Source organism: Notolabrus celidotus, chromosome 14 (assembly GCF_009762535.1).
Source record: "Notolabrus celidotus isolate fNotCel1 chromosome 14, fNotCel1.pri, whole genome shotgun sequence".
NCBI classification, from domain to species: Eukaryota; Metazoa; Chordata; class Actinopteri; order Labriformes; family Labridae; genus Notolabrus; species Notolabrus celidotus.
Window position 1 is genome coordinate 26,608,078 of NC_048285.1, and position 20,586 is coordinate 26,628,663.

At 37.8% G+C, this 20,586-nt stretch overlaps 1 protein-coding gene across 2 annotated transcripts; it reads left to right on the top strand.

The window, feature by feature from the left end:
• Positions 1 to 375: 375 nt before the first annotated feature.
• On the top strand, positions 376 to 19,824 carry LOC117825309 (SR-related and CTD-associated factor 4-like). 2 transcript variants are annotated; one of them, XM_034701080.1, is made up of 18 exons: positions 376 to 610; positions 2,190 to 2,273; positions 2,690 to 2,734; positions 2,855 to 3,016; positions 3,112 to 3,229; positions 3,347 to 3,480; positions 3,579 to 3,722; positions 3,811 to 3,884; positions 4,483 to 4,579; positions 4,747 to 4,830; positions 4,953 to 5,038; positions 5,198 to 5,385; positions 7,060 to 7,160; positions 7,264 to 7,377; positions 7,466 to 7,622; positions 7,731 to 7,825; positions 18,462 to 18,600; positions 18,738 to 19,824. In XM_034701080.1, exons 1-18 carry the CDS (start codon positions 581 to 583, stop codon positions 19,172 to 19,174), a joined length of 2,289 nt encoding a protein of 762 aa, XP_034556971.1. In that variant the 5' UTR covers positions 376 to 580; the 3' UTR covers positions 19,175 to 19,824. The 2 variants fall into 2 exon arrangements, with proteins under 2 accessions (XP_034556971.1, XP_034556972.1); XM_034701081.1 differs by having other exon boundaries at positions 18,741 to 19,824.
• The last annotated feature ends 762 nt before the right edge of the window (positions 19,825 to 20,586 follow it).

Genomic DNA, 20,586 nt, shown 5'->3' on the forward strand with positions numbered 1-20,586 from the left:
CAGAATTATAGTTGGGCAATTCTTGAGAATGATTTATTCGATGAAATGTCTTATGTATATAAATTCGCAATACATGACCATAACAACATTCTAAGTTAAGTTGTTGGAGTATAATTATTGTGATTATTGATTTTTAGTTCCACATGTAAAAAGCACTAATAAAGAAATAAACTGTACTTTTAAACTTTGACCCGTTAAGACCGGAGAGTCTGCCAAGTACGTGCAGGGATTACCGGAAGCATATGTTTGACTCGGTTTGACAACACCAAAAGGATTGCCGAATGATAATTCTAGTCAATTTAAAGTACTTCTCATTTTTCCAATGACCATGAAGGCAGCACAACCTTATGATATCTGACGCCTCTACGTCAGACGTCATGGACACGCACGGGGGTGGGGCCCTTAGAGCTAACAGCAGACCTAGCATAGCTGACCGTTGAAGAGGAATGTGACCGCACATAAATACAGATATATAGATAATTCTATGTTGCAGGTTATGCATTCAACTAAACATCGACGCATTGTTTTGCTCGTATAGTGGACACATTCGTCGACTGGTTGTCTTTATAACAAAAACATTATGGATGCAGTGAACGCTTTCAACATGGAGGTAAAGTTTGCTCGTGTTTTTACCCACATAGCTTAACCCTGAAGCCTGACATGACTGCTAACGCGTGTCGGTTGGTTCTACTTAATCATTTTAATTGTATTTACTTGGTTTATTAGTAAATATGTGTAACAAGAAATTCTGAATGTGTTCATAATTGCTCTGAAACATGTTATTAGTGAAAACGTAAACATGGCATCGTCGAGTTTGTTAGCTGCTAGCTTAAGTGGACTTCAACGGTTGTACTGCGAGGCCTGTAAGTCCAGGTTCTCGTTGGCCGTTGAGTTAAACCGCTGAGATAAGCTGTCATTATGACTCTCAGGGGGGATGCAGCCTCTTTGGCTTTCAACTCCGTTAATGTAGACTTGTTAATGTGCTTTTTTGCAAAACAGTCATTATTTAAAGGCGCTGCGTAACGTTAGCAAAGCTACCAGCTAACGTGCTCGCGTAGTAGACCTGCAATCGTTATCAACCTTAAGGGGTCTAGGGTGTTTGACTCATTTTGATTTAACCTTTATATTTCCCCCTTAAACACTTTTTACCTTGCCCTGTTTGGTGTCACTTTTTTCCAGCACAACCCCACACGTGTGACTATGCAGTTATTTTTCATTTTGACATAAAGTATTAACATACTAGACATAAGATCACCCATAAAACATGCAATCCGAATAGGAGAAAGTTAGATTTTTAACTGTGATAAACAAAAACATGTATTATAAACCACTGTTAAAACATAGAATGCAAATGTAAGTTGTAAATTTCAAACAAATATGTTCAAATTTAGTAAACACAAAGATATTTACAACTATTGAAATTAAATGCAGGCAATTCCTCAAGCGAAAATCGTCATTCTCAATATCAGTCCATTTATCCTTTCCCCCCAAATCCCTGTTGCACACCCACACCACACTCATGTGTATTACTACCTATGATTACTACCTGTTGTTTTACTACCAAAGGCTCAGGACTCTTGACTTTGTTGTTATCTGATTCTTATTTTGATTGTGTGTCTGTGTTGATGTAGTATTGAGTTGAAACACAATGCTCTGTGTGTGAGTTCAATGTGCTGGTGTCAAAACCTGTTGTGACTCATTCATTGATGAATTCCATATAAGAATCAGTATATCAAACTTGAATCAAACCCAAAGTTGACTGATTTAATCACCAGAAGTGACCTGACACACAAGTGATCTTTTTCTTATCCACTCCTGTGTAAATAGACCATGATCCTTACGATCCTTACTACAGTAGAGGTCAAAATTGACTTGTATGTAAGCCTGAAGGGATGAACAAAACCACCAAGAACTGATAGAAACAAATTCCAGTCTTCTTTGTGTCAAAGATGTCTGATCTTCATTTTTCTCAAACCTTGGTATTTCAACTTGTTGTCTTTGCAGACAGAATGGTGAGATAAGTTTTTGGGTCATTGCTGATGTCTTTGGTCAAGTTCATATACTCCTATAATCTTGTCTAAGCTACCCACATCCTCAGATATGTTGTTAATTTTTTCAATCATCTACCTAGTAAACTGTTGTGTGTTGAGCTAGACTAATTTCCAATTGTATGTTTGTCATCCAACTAGTTGTTCTCCATGATTGAAATGAAGCCTCCGATATCCCGTGCTAAGATGATGTCTGTAACAAAATCAGCCATCAAAGCTATCAAGGTAAATTGATTTATTACCTTATCGGTTTTATGTTTTGTTGAATTGTGGCTTATAATAATGGAGGATTGCCTGAACATTGTAGTTTAGTCATCATCTCAAGAAATATGAAAAACATCTGCTGCTAAATAATAAAAATAATAAAATTTATTTACATAGCACTGTGCCTCCCAGTGCTTTTTACTTAAACTGAACATGATGTGTTTGATACATTACTGTGGGGACATAATGGGTGCTGTAAAAATTTATAAGTTGTTATGAGTTGTTACATCAGTAATTGAAATGATTATTGTTGTCTTGTTTGATTGAAAGAAGACAAGTTTCTCATCTTTTCTTCCTTTGCTTTTATCTTGTGTGATTAAAGTATTATATTGTGTGCTGCAATGACTCATGACATTTATTTTTTTACTCTTTATTAGCTTTACAAGCATGTTGTCCAGATCGTAGAAAAGTTTATCAAGAAGGTATGTATCCCAGAGCAGTAAGAGAATATTATATTGAGATCAAAGTGAACTTCAAATGTGATTTGTAATCAGACAAAATAAGTCATTGTTTGCCTTTTTTGCCCCATTTTTTTTTTTTAGTGCAAGCCAGATCTAAAGGTCCCTGGTTTGTACGTGGTTGATTCTATTGTTCGACAGTCACGGCATCAGTTTGGTGTTGACAAGGATGTATTTGGACCTAGATTCTTGAAGAACTTCACAGATACCTTTCAAAACCTTTACCACTGCCCAGAGGATGATAAGGTGCTCCGAGTGCTCTGAATTTGATGAATTTTCAAAGTTTACAATGTGTTATGATAAGGAATATCTAAACCCAGATGTTTTATTTTCTTCATCAGAGCAAAATTCTTCGTGTCTTGAACCTGTGGCAGAAGAATGGTGTGTTCGATATGGACATCATTCAGCCTCTAATGGATATGGCCAATGGACCAGTAGTACCTCCCCCTACACTTGCAGGTAGAGTTAGAGCACAAGTCTCTCTGTAGTTTCCTTGAGTGTTACATCAACCACACAAGGTTACAACTTGTCCAAAGTTCATTCAAAGATGTTAATCTCATTCTTGTCTCTGAACAGTTCCAGTTCACTCCCAAACGGTAACACAGCCTCCTGTCACTAGTGCCTCCGAAGTGCCTGCTGTACCCCAGTTACCCACTCCTGATGCTTTAGCGGCTGTGGCACAGCTGTTTCAGTCCCCCCATGGTCAGGAGGTAAGCAATACATTGGTTCAGGTGCCCCTGGCAGTTCTTGATCTATGCAGGTTAGAATTATTTAAATTCTAAGTCATTCCTCCCTCTCCTCCCTGCAGCTCCAGAGGATGCTCCAGAGCTTCCAGCAGGCAGATAAGAGCCTTGCTACCATTTCAAACAACATACCAAACCCACCTCAGATGCCCGTGGCGCAGCTCAACCAGTATAATGCACACACAGAGAAGAAGAGCTCTTTAGCCGAGGTAATATTATGACTTCAAGTGACACATTGAGATTATCTGCAACTTGCTTTCATGTTTACCAGACTGTAATATCTCTATCTTTCCTCAGAAACTCCTTGACAGATTTGACTATGATGATGAACCTGATGATATAATGGCTAAAGAAGGAGCTGCCCAAATACAGTGAGTCTCATAATGCTTATAAACACCGAGAGATTTCTTTATGCTCCTTCTCTGAATTAAAGTGCAGAGACAACACAGCTCAATTATACGATTGAGACTGTGAGCATGTTGAGTAAACCACACAGGTATTTGTATTTCACTTTTTACAGCTGAATGAAAATACATTGCTCATGGGAAATATGTCACAACATCCTATTCAAGCTCAACTGTTTCCTGGCTTACTTTAGCTAAATGTTCTTTCACCTGTTACTATCATGTTGTTTTTTACAGAAGGATAAGTCACAAGACGTATCTTAATTAAATTGCAGTCACATTTTAAAATTGTAGTTATCTGCAGAGGTGAAACAATTTGATTGCTTGGTGTGAAATGTCCCGGAAGAATGCATAACACCAAGGTTGTGAAAGTAGAACCCACACATGAATGCAGACTTGATTAAGTGTTATCAACCATATCTGTGTTTCTCTTTCTACTACATGTCAAAATATCTACTATTATAAAGACTTAGGTTTCTAATTGTTGTGGTGTTTGTTTTTGTTTACTTTGATTATATGTCTAAAATACCCAGACAAACTATCTGTGTATGTTTCTTCATGACAGAGGCTTTCCTGAAAATGTATTCAACCATCTTCACGGTCAGATGCCCAACACAGAGAATGTTCACCCACATATGATTGGTCAGCCTGGAGGTTCTGAGGTATGGGTTTCTCTCTTTTTGATAATATTTAATGAGTAATGTTGTTTGAAAGAAACAAAGTTGCTAAATTTTCCACACTCCTTTTAGAGGGAAAGCCTCAAGCAACTGTTTTCAAAGTTTTCTTGGCTTTTTAACTCTTCTGTGTCCTTCTCTTTGTCACCTCTAAGCACGGCGGAGGAATGAGTCATGTTGAACGTCAAAGGATGCCAGATGGTTACCCGCCCTCAAACGAGGCTTATCCACAGTCGCAGGTAAATTTTAAATTCTAGTTCATGTTAACGTTTTCTAGATAAGGTCTCATTTGTTAGAGTTTTCACAATCTGTGCTCGTTCATTTGGTGAAATAGAAATGTCATGCCATCATTATATTATAGGAAAATTCAAGAGAAAGCTCAGCTCTGAGGCGGGAGGGCCGACACAGAGGCTATGGGAGGAGATCAAGGTCCAGATCTGGTTCAAGGTAGGCAGCTCCGAAGTGAAGGACCATGGACCTCGGCTAAATGTTTTTAAACAAAGTTCTGTTTTTCTCAGTTCAAACTTTTCACCTTCAGGTTTAAGTGTGATATGTTGTCATTTTTCCAAGCAAATGTTGAAATTGGTGAATTCCTAAATGTTTTAGATCTCCAAGGAGAAGAAGATCAAGGTCTTCATCTCGCTCAAGAAGGCCCAGGCACAGACGCTCTCGTTCACGCTCCAGAGAACGACGCTGGAGATCTCGCTCTGGTTCTCGAGACACAGGAGAAAGAGAGAGAGACAGGGAGCGCAGACAGAAGGGTCTCCCCAGCATAAAGAGCCAATCACTCAGTGGTATGTAACAGAAAAACACCTGTTCATTTTACTTACATTAATGCCCCAAGGATGGTTACAGCAGCAAAGCACTAACTGAATTTGTTTTTTGAATGGATCCATCAAACCACACCTGGGCTTATATCACTCTGTTTGTAATAGGGCTGTGAATCATCTACAATCCTATTTGAATTTTATTCCTTATTATTTTTAATTTTCAAATCATAGTCATATGAATGCTTGCTGTTGAAAATGTAGAGTCGGTTTCTTCAGCGTGCCGGTAATAGTCTGGTCTGACAGCTATTCCCTCACAGTGGTTGCAAGCAGTGAAATTGACGATCTAGAAATAGTCTATCTGTTTGCTGATTACCTCGTTTCACAACCAGCCAGAATTCCCTCACAGGAGCTTTAAGTGATGTGTGAATTGTGCTCCTGCTGCAGCTCAGTACGACACAGTTCTGTCCTCTCTTGATGAGCTTTGGATTTTAGTCATGGTGATGGTTTTGTCACTGTCTTTGGATCTATGTTTGGTTTGACTTTCTCAGTATCTGTTCTTGTTATGATTCTGTGATGTTGTTGTTTTGTTTTATTCTGATTGGTTAGCTTTTAGCAGAGTTAACAGAACATCAGCATCAGTCTTATTCATATGGGCACAATACTGAATGTTATGGGCAAGGGCCAGGCTTTTTTCAAACAGGGACCACTACATTTTGTACTTTCTGGCTGCCAAAGAATCTGGGTTACAATTACAGTTCAGCAATGAAATCAAAGTCTTATTGTTTTCATTACAAAACAACCTTTTGTAGTGCTGCATGATTTGGTGAGATCGTAAAATTTGATTATAGTGGACAATATTGAGCATGCAATATAATAATTTGGCATTATGAGTCTACTTGCTTGGTTAAAAAGATTTAGTTGATGGTTTTGAAATATGGATTTCTCAATTTAGAACATACAAATATTGAGTAAATGCATTTTGAATTTGAAAATACAAAAACAGAAATTATGTACGGGTGATTTTTTTGGAAAATATGAACCAGATGCTCACTGGAGACTCAGTGGAGATGTAAAGTGTGAGCACTTGCACTAAGAGCTACCCACGTATGATCTGATAACCCAGATGGCATGTTGAACCCAGGTGTAAATGACCTCTGAGACTCTGATTGTGCTCTGCTGTGGTTTCATTTGGCTTGGACGACCTTTAGCTGTCTCTTTGTCTTAGTCTTTACCTGCCTTGGCCTTCACCCGCATGCATTCATCATACTTCTCTCTGTGTTGTCTCTGATGTTGATGCACATTGATTTTGTTGCCAAACAATTCAGCACCTTAAACTTTCAAGTTTTGCACAGCAATTTTTCTGTCAAACATTGCTGTGATGAAAATACTCCCATACAAACAGACATTTTCAACACCAGTTCAGTGTTGGCTTGCCTGCCATGCTCTGCTCATTGGTATCCATGTTGGTCACTGCGCTCTGGGCACTGGATAGTTATGTGACCAATTAGAAATGCTGTCTGAGCAGCTGATGGGTGAGGTTGTAACATTTACACACAAATATATGTGCACGTTTAAGAGTAATGATGCAGCACTAACTAGTAGGGAAGAAAATATTGAAGGTTGAATATTGAGCATTTGAAAATGAATCTTTAACACATGTTTAAGTTAAACATAGCGTTAATGTATTGTTTAATTTAGTTTGCAGCACTACACTATGGGTTGGACAACTAGATAAGAAAACTCAGCAGTCTGACGTGATGTCCCTTCTGGAAGAGTTTGGACAGATTGATTCCGTCAATGTAAGTTTGGACTATTGATGTAAAAGATAATTATAATGTTCCATGATCTTGTGATGATTTCACAAAGTGCTTTAACATTACTTTTTGCATTCTCCATGTCCAGATGATTCCTCCGAGGGGTTGTGCATACATCGTTATGGTTCACAGACAAGATGCCAACACAGCCTTAAACAAACTCAGTCGAGGGTCATACAAAGTCAATCAGAAGCCTGTTAAGGTACTTCAGCGTTTACATAAATGTGCAGTTTCATGTTTTGATGTGGATTGTTAACTTGGTGATTGTAGCTGCTGCCTTTCTTTACTAGATTGCTTGGGCGTTAAACAAAGGTATAAAATCAGCTCACAAAAAGTTCTGGGATGTGGAGCGGGGAGTTACCTACATCCCCTGGAACAAAGTCAAAGTGGAGGAGTTGGAGATCTATCGAGAAGGAGGCATTCTGGATGCAGAGACTCTTAATCCAGGTAAACACTTAATCACTGACTTAGTATTCAATGGCCTAAGAGTCATCCACTAAAGATAATTGGAAACAGGTTGTGTTGTGTTTTCAATGTATTTTTCATTGTGAACAGATTGGAACAATGCCAAGGACCTCCAGAAGCTGGCAGCTGTTAATGGAGTATCGGAAAGTGTACCAGCAGAAGGGACCATAGCTGCCCACATTCAGGTAATGATAATACTGTCTCTAAACGCCTCCTTTTTGATACAACAAGGGTTATTTTATTGGTTCAATGGCTTGCTTTTGAATACCTGCTTCACAATCTGTCTTGTGGAGAATGTAAGGAAAATAAACAATTACTAATGAGTTATGGAGCTTATCTGAAAACCCTCATGTTCTTTTAGAAATTCTAGTCACAAAGTTACATTTTAAAGAAAAAAAACTGGAAAAGTGCTTGGCTACATTTTCTACAAAAGAAAAAAAAAAAAAAATGCAGTATAAATATTTAAATAGCTGTAAGGGGAGAGAAGACACTCCACTTAAAGACACCTTCAGTGAGAAATAACTTCACAAATGAATCACCTGTGTAGGTTATTTTAATATGAAAGTCCTTTTAGGACTGGAACTTTAACCAACACCATCAGTGTTCAACCATAGGGTGGCGCTCGGCCCATATTAGACTATAAAATCTGAAGCAGAATTAATGAGGCTTCTGCACATGTGAGTAAATTAACAGGTATATTAACCACAGATTGTAGATCCAAAGTAAAAGGCAAAGTTAAATTAAAGAAGACAAACTAATATACACTCTTGAAGGATTAAACTTGGATTTAAGCGAGGGCTTACTCTTTCCCCAGCTTGGCCTTTACTGATGTCGAGTGCACTTTACTCTGAATGATTAACTCTGCTTCATCTGGTTTATACAAGGCTAACTCTAAATAAACCCCCCATCTCCTATCCCTAGCTGCAACAACAGACTTGATGTCAAAACTTACACATTCATTAATTGGACAGTATTTAGAGTTCTATGTGAATATTTGCAGGCGTATGACCTCAATGAACTAGAAGTTCACAACTGAAGCATAGCTGTGGTAAATGCTTATAATATAAGTCATACCCATACAGATAGCAGACATATTTTTCCTTTACCTTATCTTGCCATAATAAACCGTTCAAGCCCTGTGATGCTCAGACTGAAAGTTCTGAGTGACCGGTCTGAGTGAGCTTTGAAAGAACTGAGTATTCCTGACGTTTGAACTTAAAAACCCCTCTCATTCAGGTTGTATGCAATATGTGGGATATAAAAGCCTTTTGGAGTGCTGAATTAAACTCACATGAAAGAGAATTGTTTCAGTGTTGATTGAATATCCAGTTACTCATTATCCATGAAGGGTTGTAAATGTCTCTTGTGTCTTTGCATCATAACGGGTGTTTCAGAGTCACCAAATTAAATTTGGTGATTTTCATCCTCTTAATTTTCCTCAATTCAGATAAGCTCCTCTGCTGAGGGGGCTTAATTCAATAACGCTTCTTCATCTGTGTCTCCTTCTTAACGAAAGATTTGCATCTTCATTTAGAGGTCTTCTTCTGTGCAGAGTACCTTTTTAAAAATAAAGTGGGAAATCACAAAAAAAATGAAATTACTGTTGTATGTGTAGAGGGGAGCTTCTCTGTCTTTGTTTGTTTTTTCAAAGTTACCAGGAATTGTTTGATTAAAAATGATTTTCACATTTTCACAACCACAATATTAAAGCCTCTGTTAGGAGTTTTTAGCTTCTTGTGAGAAAAAGATTGAAATTTTAAATCCAGTCCTTTTGGTGAACTTCAAAAGCAAACGGGACTATTAGCAACATGATTGACAGTTCCTCTATAAATACTGCGAGGGAGAGGGTGTCAAACCAGGCGATTGAAAGCATGCTGAAGAAACTGCCTCTCTTTTTTTCCACTATAGATATGCCAAATAAATAAAACATTAGACTGTTAAGACAACAGGATGACTTTTCTGTCAGAAAACACTAATAAAACCTGTGCAGGATAAGATCAGCAAAGACATAAGAGGTGTCACTTTGTCCACTGGGGGCGCCAAAAGCAACCCAAACAAAGTTCCTTACAGGAGCTTTAAGATGGGCAGATGAATTGGTGTTCCACTGGAAAAACAGTGTTTGTATGGTTGGGTGTGGAGAATACATCTAAACCTTACATCTTAATTAATACTTTTATGTGATACCTAAATATTAGAAACTGACATTTTTGATTAAGGGAGAATTTAGACAAAACTTTTATTTATATGCTATAGAATTGACTTCTGGTTGCAGTTGAAGTATCCGCCACTATGATCGCAACGTTTTCAACACATGGTTAAACTCCATCATAAATACTAAACTAAAGCTAACATTGAGCTGGTAATAACTCAGTTAAAGTGACAATTTCATGCAAATTGAATAGATCATGACTTTACATTGGATGGTCTGAACTCTTTAAATTACTCATTTTAGATTTGAATTTCCTTTTTAAGTTTTAGAAATGATTTTAAAAAGTCATCTAATGATATGCTTAATAAATATTAAACTAGATCTAATAAAGCATGATCCAGCTGGAAGGTCAGCCACGCACCATGCTTAGCAGGCCTGCTAAACTTTGCACACCACTCTGAAGAACAGTTGCTCAGATGTCTTGAGCTCGGGACAATCTCACTCTTGGCTGCTGGTTGGACTCAAAGGCTCAAATGGGAGGAAGAGTGTCCAAGTGGGAGACAAGGTAAGCCGACAACATCATTAGCAACTGGCGCTAAATGTTACATTTAACCCGGCAATTGTTTCCGAAAAAACTGGACAACATGTCTAATTATTGAATTTGTTCAGAGATGATTTTTTGAGTCCTTGAGGGGTGAGTGGCAACTCCAGTCAAATCACATCTGCCAAACTCAAGCCTGTTCCTTTAAGAAGCAGATCAGACCGTGTTTAGGCTTCTTTGTGCTAGCTGTACACTCCCTGCTGCACCTACAGCACGTTTTAGGTTTGATGCTTTTTGGTGTTTCCTGGACGTAGAGCTCAAGCAGGTGCTATTAATCTATCATCCAAGCAACAGTTCCCATGCTTTCATGCAACTATGATTTCTTTCTCACACGACAAGCTCAATAAATATTCATATACAGTGGAATAGGAGACGCTGATCAAAAGATGAGTTTTTACAAAATCCAAAGAGTCAAAGGGAGTTTGTATTGAAGCACTTCTGGTTCATGTCTTAACATATTTAATTATATTTCCTACACTTGCACGGTATGTTGGATCTTTTGGTCACATGTAACATCACATTAGTGAACTTCACTCTGTTACCTGATTAGTGCTCACTCGGCCCGTTAGTAGTCCTTTTATTATACAGCAGACATGGAGAGAGATGGTTTAGATTTATCCGATTTATCTTCAATGCTGCACTTGCTTGTTGCCTTTTTTAGGACAATTTGAAATCTTTAGAGTAGTCTTCTGTTTGTGAAGGCCTCACCTGGACATATCCATGGATATTATGAAAGCACCCTCAGGGAAAACCTTGTTTCCACTGTGTGGAAGGCTGGCTGGCTGAAGAGCTGCTGTATTTTCTCTCGAACTGTGTGTTTGTCAGCTTTTTCCCTCTGGGTCAACATTGAAAATGTGTTTACACTGGCACTGGATCTTATCGTGTCAAGCCTCCTCATTTCTCTTAAACTTTCCCTCTGACTCTTTGCTGTATATAGTTTTACAGGAATATGCATTTGGCAGCCGTTTATATTCCAAACCGTACCACTTTATTTGCATGTTCTGTGACAGAAATCTTACAATCCCACATAGTGACCATCACATTTCTTATTTTTCACAGTAAAGTATCTGTTCTAAGTCCTTAGTTCCATAACCTGGCTTTCAGTTAAGAGTATTTTCAGTTTGCTTTAGCTCCCCAGAGAACCTGCAGTTTCCTCACATCTGATTTGCTTTCTGGATCGGCACATCTCCGCTTCTTGTCTGTGACTTCTGTCTGGATGGCAGGTTTGGTGTGTGGTGAAGGTACAAGAATGACACATTTCAGCCTTGATGTGGCCTGTATATGATGTGCCAAAGGGATGCAGTGCCACTCCTGGTCATTTGGTAGTACAGCAAGAGGGAGAGGGGAAGTGGTGGAGGGGAAAAAAAGTGGCAAGTGCCAAATGGTCATACAATGCCAGATAGTCCAAAGTGTGTACTTGAACATGCTCATGCTCATGAAGTTGAAAAACTGTCCAGTACAATGGAGTAGACAGGGATTGTGGCATTACTTGTTTACCTCATGCTCCATGCCCACAGTTTTTGCTTTAGATATTATGTATCTTTCCATGTTTTTCATCAGGATTCATCAGGATGCTGCTTTTACAGTTCCTTTCAGGAAAGTTGCCTCTCAGGAGTAGCCCCCCCCCCCCCCCCTAAACTCCCTGAAAGGAACCTGTTTCAGAATTGCTTATTTTCAACCTTCCCACTGTCGGACTGAGCTTTGGAACGTGTTAAGATTGGTTTGATATCAAAAGTCTGCTCTTCATGCCCACACAAAATGAAAGATCACAAATATGTGACTTCCTACATTGCCTGCTCTCATGACAAGTGTCAAATACCCCTCAGCATCCTGACTGGTGATGATGGAGTGTGCTCTGTGTTTCATCAGAAGGGCATAACATGTCTTTATGTTCTGAGCAACTGTTGGTCATTGATTCTACAGGTCGTCAGGTGTAAGTGAAGCAGATAACAAAAAACTGTAAAGGCAGCCCTTATAACAGAGAAGATAAAGTGCACACAAACATTGCATGAACGTAAAGATGACCTATCTGCAGTTTACTCAAAAAACACAAATCTGAACTTCTGGTTGAAACGCCCCTGAGTTCTGTTTGGTCACAAACAAAGGGATGAGTGGAAAATATTAGCTCTCAAAGTTACAAAACATGACAGGTGTGTCAGTGATTGCAGTGAAAATAGATCAAAAGAAAAAACAAGATAAAGATATAAAACAAGTTGCTTTTGATTTTGAAAATGCAGTTTACAGATATATCTTTGTAGTTCCAGGTTTGTAGAGGATTAGTCATTTTTAAAATTGTATTCAGTATATGTAAAACATGTTTATTACACATGGCTGACTAGCTTTTCTACAGTCATGACTTAATGTAGAATTTTCAACGCCTCATGTTAGACCTGTGTGACTCAAAATAGCTTCTACTTTAGAAAATTGGAAATATCAAAACACTCATCACTTGCCTGTAATTTGAATCAGTTCATTGTCAGTCACAATGTTAGAAGTCGGTTCTTAAAATAGAGCTGTATTTGTACATGTGGGGTAAGAAGTATCAGAAGTCTGTAGAATAGTTTAGAATCTGATGAAGTTGCAAACTTTATTAATTGTCTTATACTTTAATATGATTTGTATAACACCTTTCCTAACACTGCTCCTAACATTTATTTTAAAATGTTCTGAATGTTTGAAGCATGAAGAAAGTGTCACAGGTGGGAATCTGAATCCCTCCTACATGCATTAAATGTGTTCAGGGAGTTTAATTACAGTACAAAATCTGAGCAGTCTTCTCCTCCACATTTGGAAAAAGACAGACTGAGACATGAGCCTCACGACGGTGAGTGTAAAAGTCATCTTTTGGTGTTTGGATTCACACTTAAAGGAAACTGCGGAACAGTTAAAAGGTAACGAAAGAATCATTAATGAAGAAAGGGACCGGAGTTTTCCCATTTCAGTTTTTGTACTTCTAATTAATCTTGAGATATTCAGGCCAGTGTGTAGCAGGGCTGCCTCATTACTTTCTTTCCACATGTCTTATGAGCACCAGGTTTAACCAAAGAACAAACATTTTGTCAAGAGGGAAAGAACCGAGATGATACCCATCTGGAATATGAGTCTTGATCAAAGATGCATTGCCCAGCTGCCTGGCTACATTTAACCTGCAGGAGAAATGGAGCTGCACATATCCTGTATTTTCTGCTGATGGAGTGAACACCAGGGTAAGCGCAGACCCCTCTGTTGATACCCCACATTAGTCCTGCATCACAGCAGTTTGACTTATACACTTCCATCCCTCCCCCCTTTTTTGTCATGTGTTCCATAGCATCCATAGCTGATGTTAAACAGCAGCAAAGAGCATTTCAAAGAATGAGTTTCTCTTAATGAAGGTCTTTAACACTCATTTTCACGCTGAAGCTCATTATGATACAGTCAATGGCTAATATTCAAAGTAAGAACTTGGTTCAAAGACTTTATTTTTCTCATTTCTCACAAAAGAAATTTACCCCAAAGGGGGACAAATAAAGTATATCCTATCTTATTTGACAAATAGATTACATATACATTATTATAAGTCTATTTCACATTTATTAAGTCCAACCTTTTGTGAGCATGTTTCAACAGGTCACAAAAAGGTTTACGTTTTTGATCCCTCAGTCACTTACCAAACTAATAACAGTCAATCAGCAAGAAGATTGTCTGTTTTTAATTTAACTACTTTTAACACTTGTCAACTAATCAGACTGAAGAAGAAATTTACACTAAACAAGCCAAATGTAGCATTTTCTTGAGCTGTATGTGATTGAGTTAAAACAAAGCAGGACCAGATTTTTCTTAAGAATACTTTTGATTTGATTTGATGTCTTTATTTCAAACATGTAAATACAAAAACAATAGAAAAAACAAAACAAGAAAATCAATCAATTCTAACAGCAAGCACTGACACATTTTTTATTTACATGTGTGAAAAGGAGTGGGAAGAAGTAAAAATGTATTTAATCTTACCCCTTTATTCTCTTATCTAATTTCTGTTATTATATGAATGCATTCCTACAAAACAAATCTTTATATCTGAAATCCCCTGTCGGGCTTCTACTGTGAATGTTGGAGCCTCCATGTGACTTACCAAGACAAACAAGACGATCAGTGATGAGATTTATACTTTTCATTAAGACGTTTTTGATGAGGTGTGCACTGCTGCTTGTCAGGTGTAATACAAAGTGAGTTACAGCACGCTGCCAAATCTGATTGACATTTTTCTACAGCAGAGATTTGACTGTGATACAGTCAACTTGGGGAAAAAAGCAGGATGAGATTTGCCATTTGAAAATACTATTTACCTGGTCCTTTACAGACTGGACAAGATCAGCAAAGTAAAGTTGCTCCTCAAAGATTTTTAGAATAATGGGAAAAATAATCCAAAAGAAATTGACTGCCTTTGTCTATCCAGCTCTACCTTTCTACTAAATTAGTTAAGGCTGGTGCAAGTTTTTCTAATTTTTAGTGCAGCAGTTAATGTTCTATGTTGCAGTTAATGATTTATATCTCTGCTAACAGAAATGTAGATTCTTACCTAGCAGCAATTAAGTATTTCAGCTCAGACACTCAAAATGAAGTCAGGTCTTTGAGCATCACTACATGTTGGACTAAGGTAGGTCAACGGTCATCTCATTACTCCAGTCATGTCAAAATCGGGGTTACCTCCAGTTGTGTTTTATTTCTAATATCACAAGTAAAAAATATTTGTACACATCAACCTGTTTTTGTTTTGGCGTTTGGATTATCAAAATTCACTGACTGAGTTTGGCTCTCGATAAATCCAGCAGTAATAACTGCTTACAAGTTTTGAATCCAGTGCGGAAGAGCCTGTACCTTCAGTTCATCCGGTGTCCACTAGGTGGTGTTTCTACGAAAGAAATTACTGAAGTAATTTAGGAAACTAAAGACTGAATGATGTTCAATGTTACTGGTTTTCTTTTCTTTCTTTCTGATATTTTAAACCCTTAAAGTTAGCACTTCAATATTTGTAGAAACTGTTAAATACAGCGCATCTTTAAAATTAGCAGATATTTTTGGTCGTTGAGAACTTGTAGCATCTCAGTGGAGACTTCTGCGATCGATTTTTTTTTTAATTCTTTTTTTTTTTTTTTTACATCAGAATTTTCTACCAGTAAGCATTGCCTTAAAATTCTGTCACTGAGGTCTTTTTATAACTTGTAATGATTCATCTTTACCTGGAAATGTTCATGTTAAATGAGGACACCACATGCAGTATACACCTTACAGAAGACTGTCCTGATTTGGTGTCAGCTTATAGATTCCAGAATTTTTTTTTTTAGAAAGTTACAATATTGTATAAAAACAGATCTGTGTGTAGATTACTTTCATAGTCACATTTTACTGCAGGTAACAAAGTTTATCAAAACAGAAATGACCATCTCCCATAAAAAACATCTACAATTGTAGACTTAAGACAACTCTGTTAATGCTGCTCCCTTTTTTGTTTTTTTTTGGAACCCATGAACCAGTTTAATAGGTTCCCTGCTTATTGTGCTATTCTTTATTTGCACTGAGAGGTAAGGCAGTCACATTTTGATGGGTACCGGCACATTACACTCTATCAGTGACAAGATTAAAAGTTTAACTTTGTCTGCAGCCCCTGCTCATGCAGTCCTCTTCAGTACTAAGGGTACTCCAAACTGGGCTACGTCTAGGTGACCAACCTGGAGCATGTGGTAGGCTTTGAGTTATGAGATGATGTGATCAGTTACTCTTTATCAAAAGTTGTCACGAACACATGAAGACATTCATATTGATGATGGATTGAGGGTCGTTTGTTGAATGCATGATGAGACATGAGGAAGATATAAGCTTTTAGCAGTTTCAGCTCAATCTGTGCATGAACGGTCTTAAATGATAAAATGATGTGTCACAGATTAAACCTCTCATTAAATTGATTAACATGATCATGCAGTCGTGCAGTAAATGGTTCTACATGTGAAGCATGATGTGTAGTACGTTTGTTACTCTGTCTGGTTAGATACTTTTGTATGATTTTAGGGTGTAACTGAGTAATGTTTGCATTTGAATGTTTGATATGATTACACTAATACTTCATAACTTACAGGTCTATAACCAGCTTGATATGATAACCGTAGTAAAAACTTCAGTCTTTTCAAACACTGTCTTTCTTATAGAGTCTAAGGCTGAATTTATTGATTTTATCCTCAAACTTTTCTTCTTTTTAAAATAAGATTTGAAATTGCTGTGAGATTTGACATCCTCTGTTGGGAAGTTCAGACTGAAAATGACATCATTACTTAAAGCTTTATCAATACTTAATGTGTTATTGTATTCAAGTCATTATTCGCAAACTGACCAGTGTTGACAGTTTTATGTTATGTTTACTATTTGAAATATACACTATCATCATTTATAAATAGATCAATAAGCATGCCTGATAAGTGCAGCTTGTTGGTTTAATGTGGAGGCTAAGCAATATCAGTAAAACTGTGATCACAGTGAAGCTCTCTGGGCCTCAGTAACAGAGCTGTCTGTTGTTAGTCAGTCAGAGGGGAATCTTAAAATCTTTGAATGTGTTTCTATTAAATTCAATGGCAGTATATCTTGGCTGTTTAAATTGTGTGCACACATGTTTGAGTTTCTCAACTCAAACAGCACTTTAACACCTCCAATCATACCCCATGTTGCCCTTTCTTTGCCCTGACTTCAAAGCAACTGTATTTTCTATCAGTCAAACTTCAAGGAATGCTGATTCTGGGTTATTTAAGTAAATATAAGTATTGCTCAGCATTGTTAGGGAAAGAATTTACAACTTTTAGGTTTAATAATTGACCTCAAGTGTCTGTGTTTTCCCAGCAGTCCACAACAGCTCCACCTCCAAAACTCCTCACTCCCCTGAGGCTCTGTTGGGACAAACATACTGCCATAAACACTCACTGTTCCCCTTAGGTCAACTTGTAAATGTTTGTTCACTCTGCATGGTTGTTGTGTTAACAAAGCATGTTCTATATACAGACGAATACTTTGTGATGGGTGTGGCAAATTTGTCTCTAATGATTCTACTCTGTCTCACACTTGTAAGCTACAAGAAATATCACGTGTTTTAGTGAGTCTGAATTCATGTATACACATATTTGAAAATGATATTCAAACCCTGCTCTTATTGGGTTCAAAGTTCAAATATAGCATTTAAAGGGTAAGTAACAAATTGTTGTATAACGTTTTTTCTTCCAGCAGTTTATTGATGATGCTTGAACCAAAACCCTGACATGGTTTTAGCATTGTTTTCATAAATACAAACGACAATATTTACCTTATGTCATGTGCTAAACAGTCACACCTGGCAGGTAAAGAGAAGATGGAGTGTTTCAGGGCTGGTGCACTTAATGACATCACCTTGTTGTCATTAATGTCTGAAATGTTGTTGTAGGAATGAGTCCATTCATCCCCTGCACTATCATCACGTCACAGTGTTTTATGTAACTTTGGCACAGCAAGGTATTTTCCTCCAAAACAAGGCAGAGCTGAATTTGAGAGGACTTGTCCCCTGTTCCATGCCACTGGTGTGTTTTACAGTCTGACTCAAAAGCTGTTATATTTTTACAGTCATTAAATATTGTTGAAGATTATCAAATGAACTAAAACATTTTAACATCCATCTTCAGCAGCTGTTCTTACAAATTGAGATTGTTTTCATCTTTGTACGATCTGTGAACCTCCTTAAACTCCCCCATGTACCTTTTGTAAAATTGATTGCTGCTTCACAAGACATGCCTTTTTCTTCTTTTTGTGTCTAAAACTTACCTGAGATGAGGTAAACCAGAGTGTGATGTTGTATGATAATTTTGTCTTCAAAGGACCCCACTGAAAAGGAAGAAAACAACACTCAGAATCACTGCACAAAACTCACTTCAAGAGCTTTTTTTGTGCATCAGATGAATTCATGCTGTGGGATCAGGAGATGTTAACAAAATTCCTGTCTCAGTTTGCAGCATCAAGGAGGCTTTCATGTCCATTTCACTTTGGTCTAAATAAGCATGTGATTGTGTCTGTTGTGTTTCAGGTGCCACCAGTTGAACAGACAGTGCCAATTGGAAGTCCAGCTGTTTTTCCTTCCCCCATCATGCTGTCCCCCACAGGCATGCCTCCGGGTGGAGCTCCTTTCATCCCCCCAGAGTTTGACCACTCGAAGATGACACCAGGTGAGACTTTTTTAGAAGAAAATAGGATGGACACAGTTCAGTCCTGTTGAACCAAAGTATTTTTGAGTGTTATTGACTCAAAATTAGAAACATTATATTGTAATAATAAACTTGAAACCTTTGCTTTCACTCTTTTGCAGTCGGAAGTGTAAAACCTCCAGAGAACCCAATAAATGATTCTATAGGAGACAAAAGCACACCATCCGATGCCCTCACTGACCACAAGCTGGGCTCTCCTACAGCACCAGTAATGAACCTGCCAGGTCCAGGCATGATGCAGGGTCCCAGACCGGGTATGCCACCTTTGCAGCCTCCTCCTGGCATTCAAAATCCTCATATACCTCGCTTCCTCCCACCTCCTAATATGCCACCCATGCCCCCTCAAATGATGCCCGGAGGTGCCATGTTTCCACCGGACAGGTTTAGGATGCCCATGCCCTTCCCCCCTCGTGGCCCTCCTTTCCATCGACCTCCCCCTATGGGACCAGGCGGCATGGATGACAGAGATGGAAGGCATTTCCAAAATGTGAGGCCAGGTTTTGGTGGCCCCCCTTTCCCCAGAGGGAGGTGGTAGAGTGACAAAGTGATGATGGACCTGAAGGAGAGGAAGCTGAAACACAGAGGACAGATATGAATTAATATCAGACTATCTGGTTCAGTGAGGACTAATGTGAACTATTGGAAGTCTGGAAACTTGTGATAAGACTTTTTTTTACCACAAGAACATTTTTTTAGGGTTCAAATAAACACTGACGAGACAATGTGTTCTGAATGTTGTCTGTGCTCCCTTGAAATCACCAGAGAAGAGACACCTTGCTGTGAATATTGCTCTTGCTTTTAGTTGTTTTATATCTTTTTGTATATTTGAAAATTGCTTAGCTCCTGCTTCAGTCTGTTATCCTGGTAGTAGTAGGTAAAACACAGGGAAAGTCTGTATTTTTGAGCTAATGCCCTCACCAGAGTTTGCTTTCTTTGGATATGACAGTGTAATCTATAATTCATACCTTTTGGGTATTTTGTTTTTTTAGTGAAATGCCTTTGTAACACACTAATGTTTATCTCCTCACCAGAAAAGTTGGATTTCATTTAAAGCAGAAAAGGATTTCCTGTCCTGCCAGTAGAGGGTAGAATAAACCCTGTTACCACAGCCAACCTGTCTTGTACATTAAGGTCACACCTTGTAATCATGTGCTGTGAATATTAAAAAGAGGTACTACCATTTGATCAAGTGTTTTTATTGTTGTTGACCAAAATGACACTTTTCATCCCTTTCTAAAATAGATATTGATTTAATGATAGCCTACTGTGAGGGGCCTTGAAGATGACAGTGGTCGTTATTTCTGCCTTAATATTTATCATTTCACACTTCAATTAATAAATCAAAAGTGAGTGCACACTGTACTCTCTTAGAGTCTTTTCTTTCTTCATCTGCAACCCGCACCAATGAGCACTTCTATGAGTGGTTAAGATTATTTTTAAATAGAAATGTAAAGAAGATTCATACGTAAAAGGATTAGGGCCACATAAAAAAAATAATTGAGGTCAAATTTTTTTTATTTTTAATTATTATTCTGAGATTAAAGACAGAATTCTGAGGATGAAGTCAGAATTCTGACTTTATTCTCAGAATTCTGACTTTAATCTCAGAATTCTGACTTTATTCTCAGAATTCTGACTTCAATCTCAGAATTCTGACTTTATTCTCAGAATTCTGACTTTAATCTTATAATTCTGACTTTAATCTTAGGATTCTGACTTTATTCTCAGAATTCTGACTTTAATTTTAGGATTCTGACTTTAATCTCAGAATTCTGAGAATAAAGTAGAATTCTGACTATTCTCACAATTCTGACTTTAATCTCATAATTCTGACTTTAATCTTAGAATTCTGGCTTAATCTTAGAATTCTGACTTTAATCTCAGAATTCTGACTTTAATCTTATAATTCTGACTTTATTCTCATAATTCTGACTTTATTCTCATAAT

Bases quoted from the DNA above. Each gene is read 5' to 3' on its own strand.
- LOC117825309 (XM_034701080.1), top strand. From the start codon at position 581: ATGGATGCAGTGAACGCTTTCAACATGGAG. The intron at 2,274-2,689 runs GTAAATTGATTT...ACTCTTTATTAG, and splicing joins CAGCCATCAAAGCTATCAAG to CTTTACAAGCATGTTGTCCA. The intron at 3,230-3,346 runs GTAGAGTTAGAG...GTCTCTGAACAG, and splicing joins ACCTCCCCCTACACTTGCAG to TTCCAGTTCACTCCCAAACG.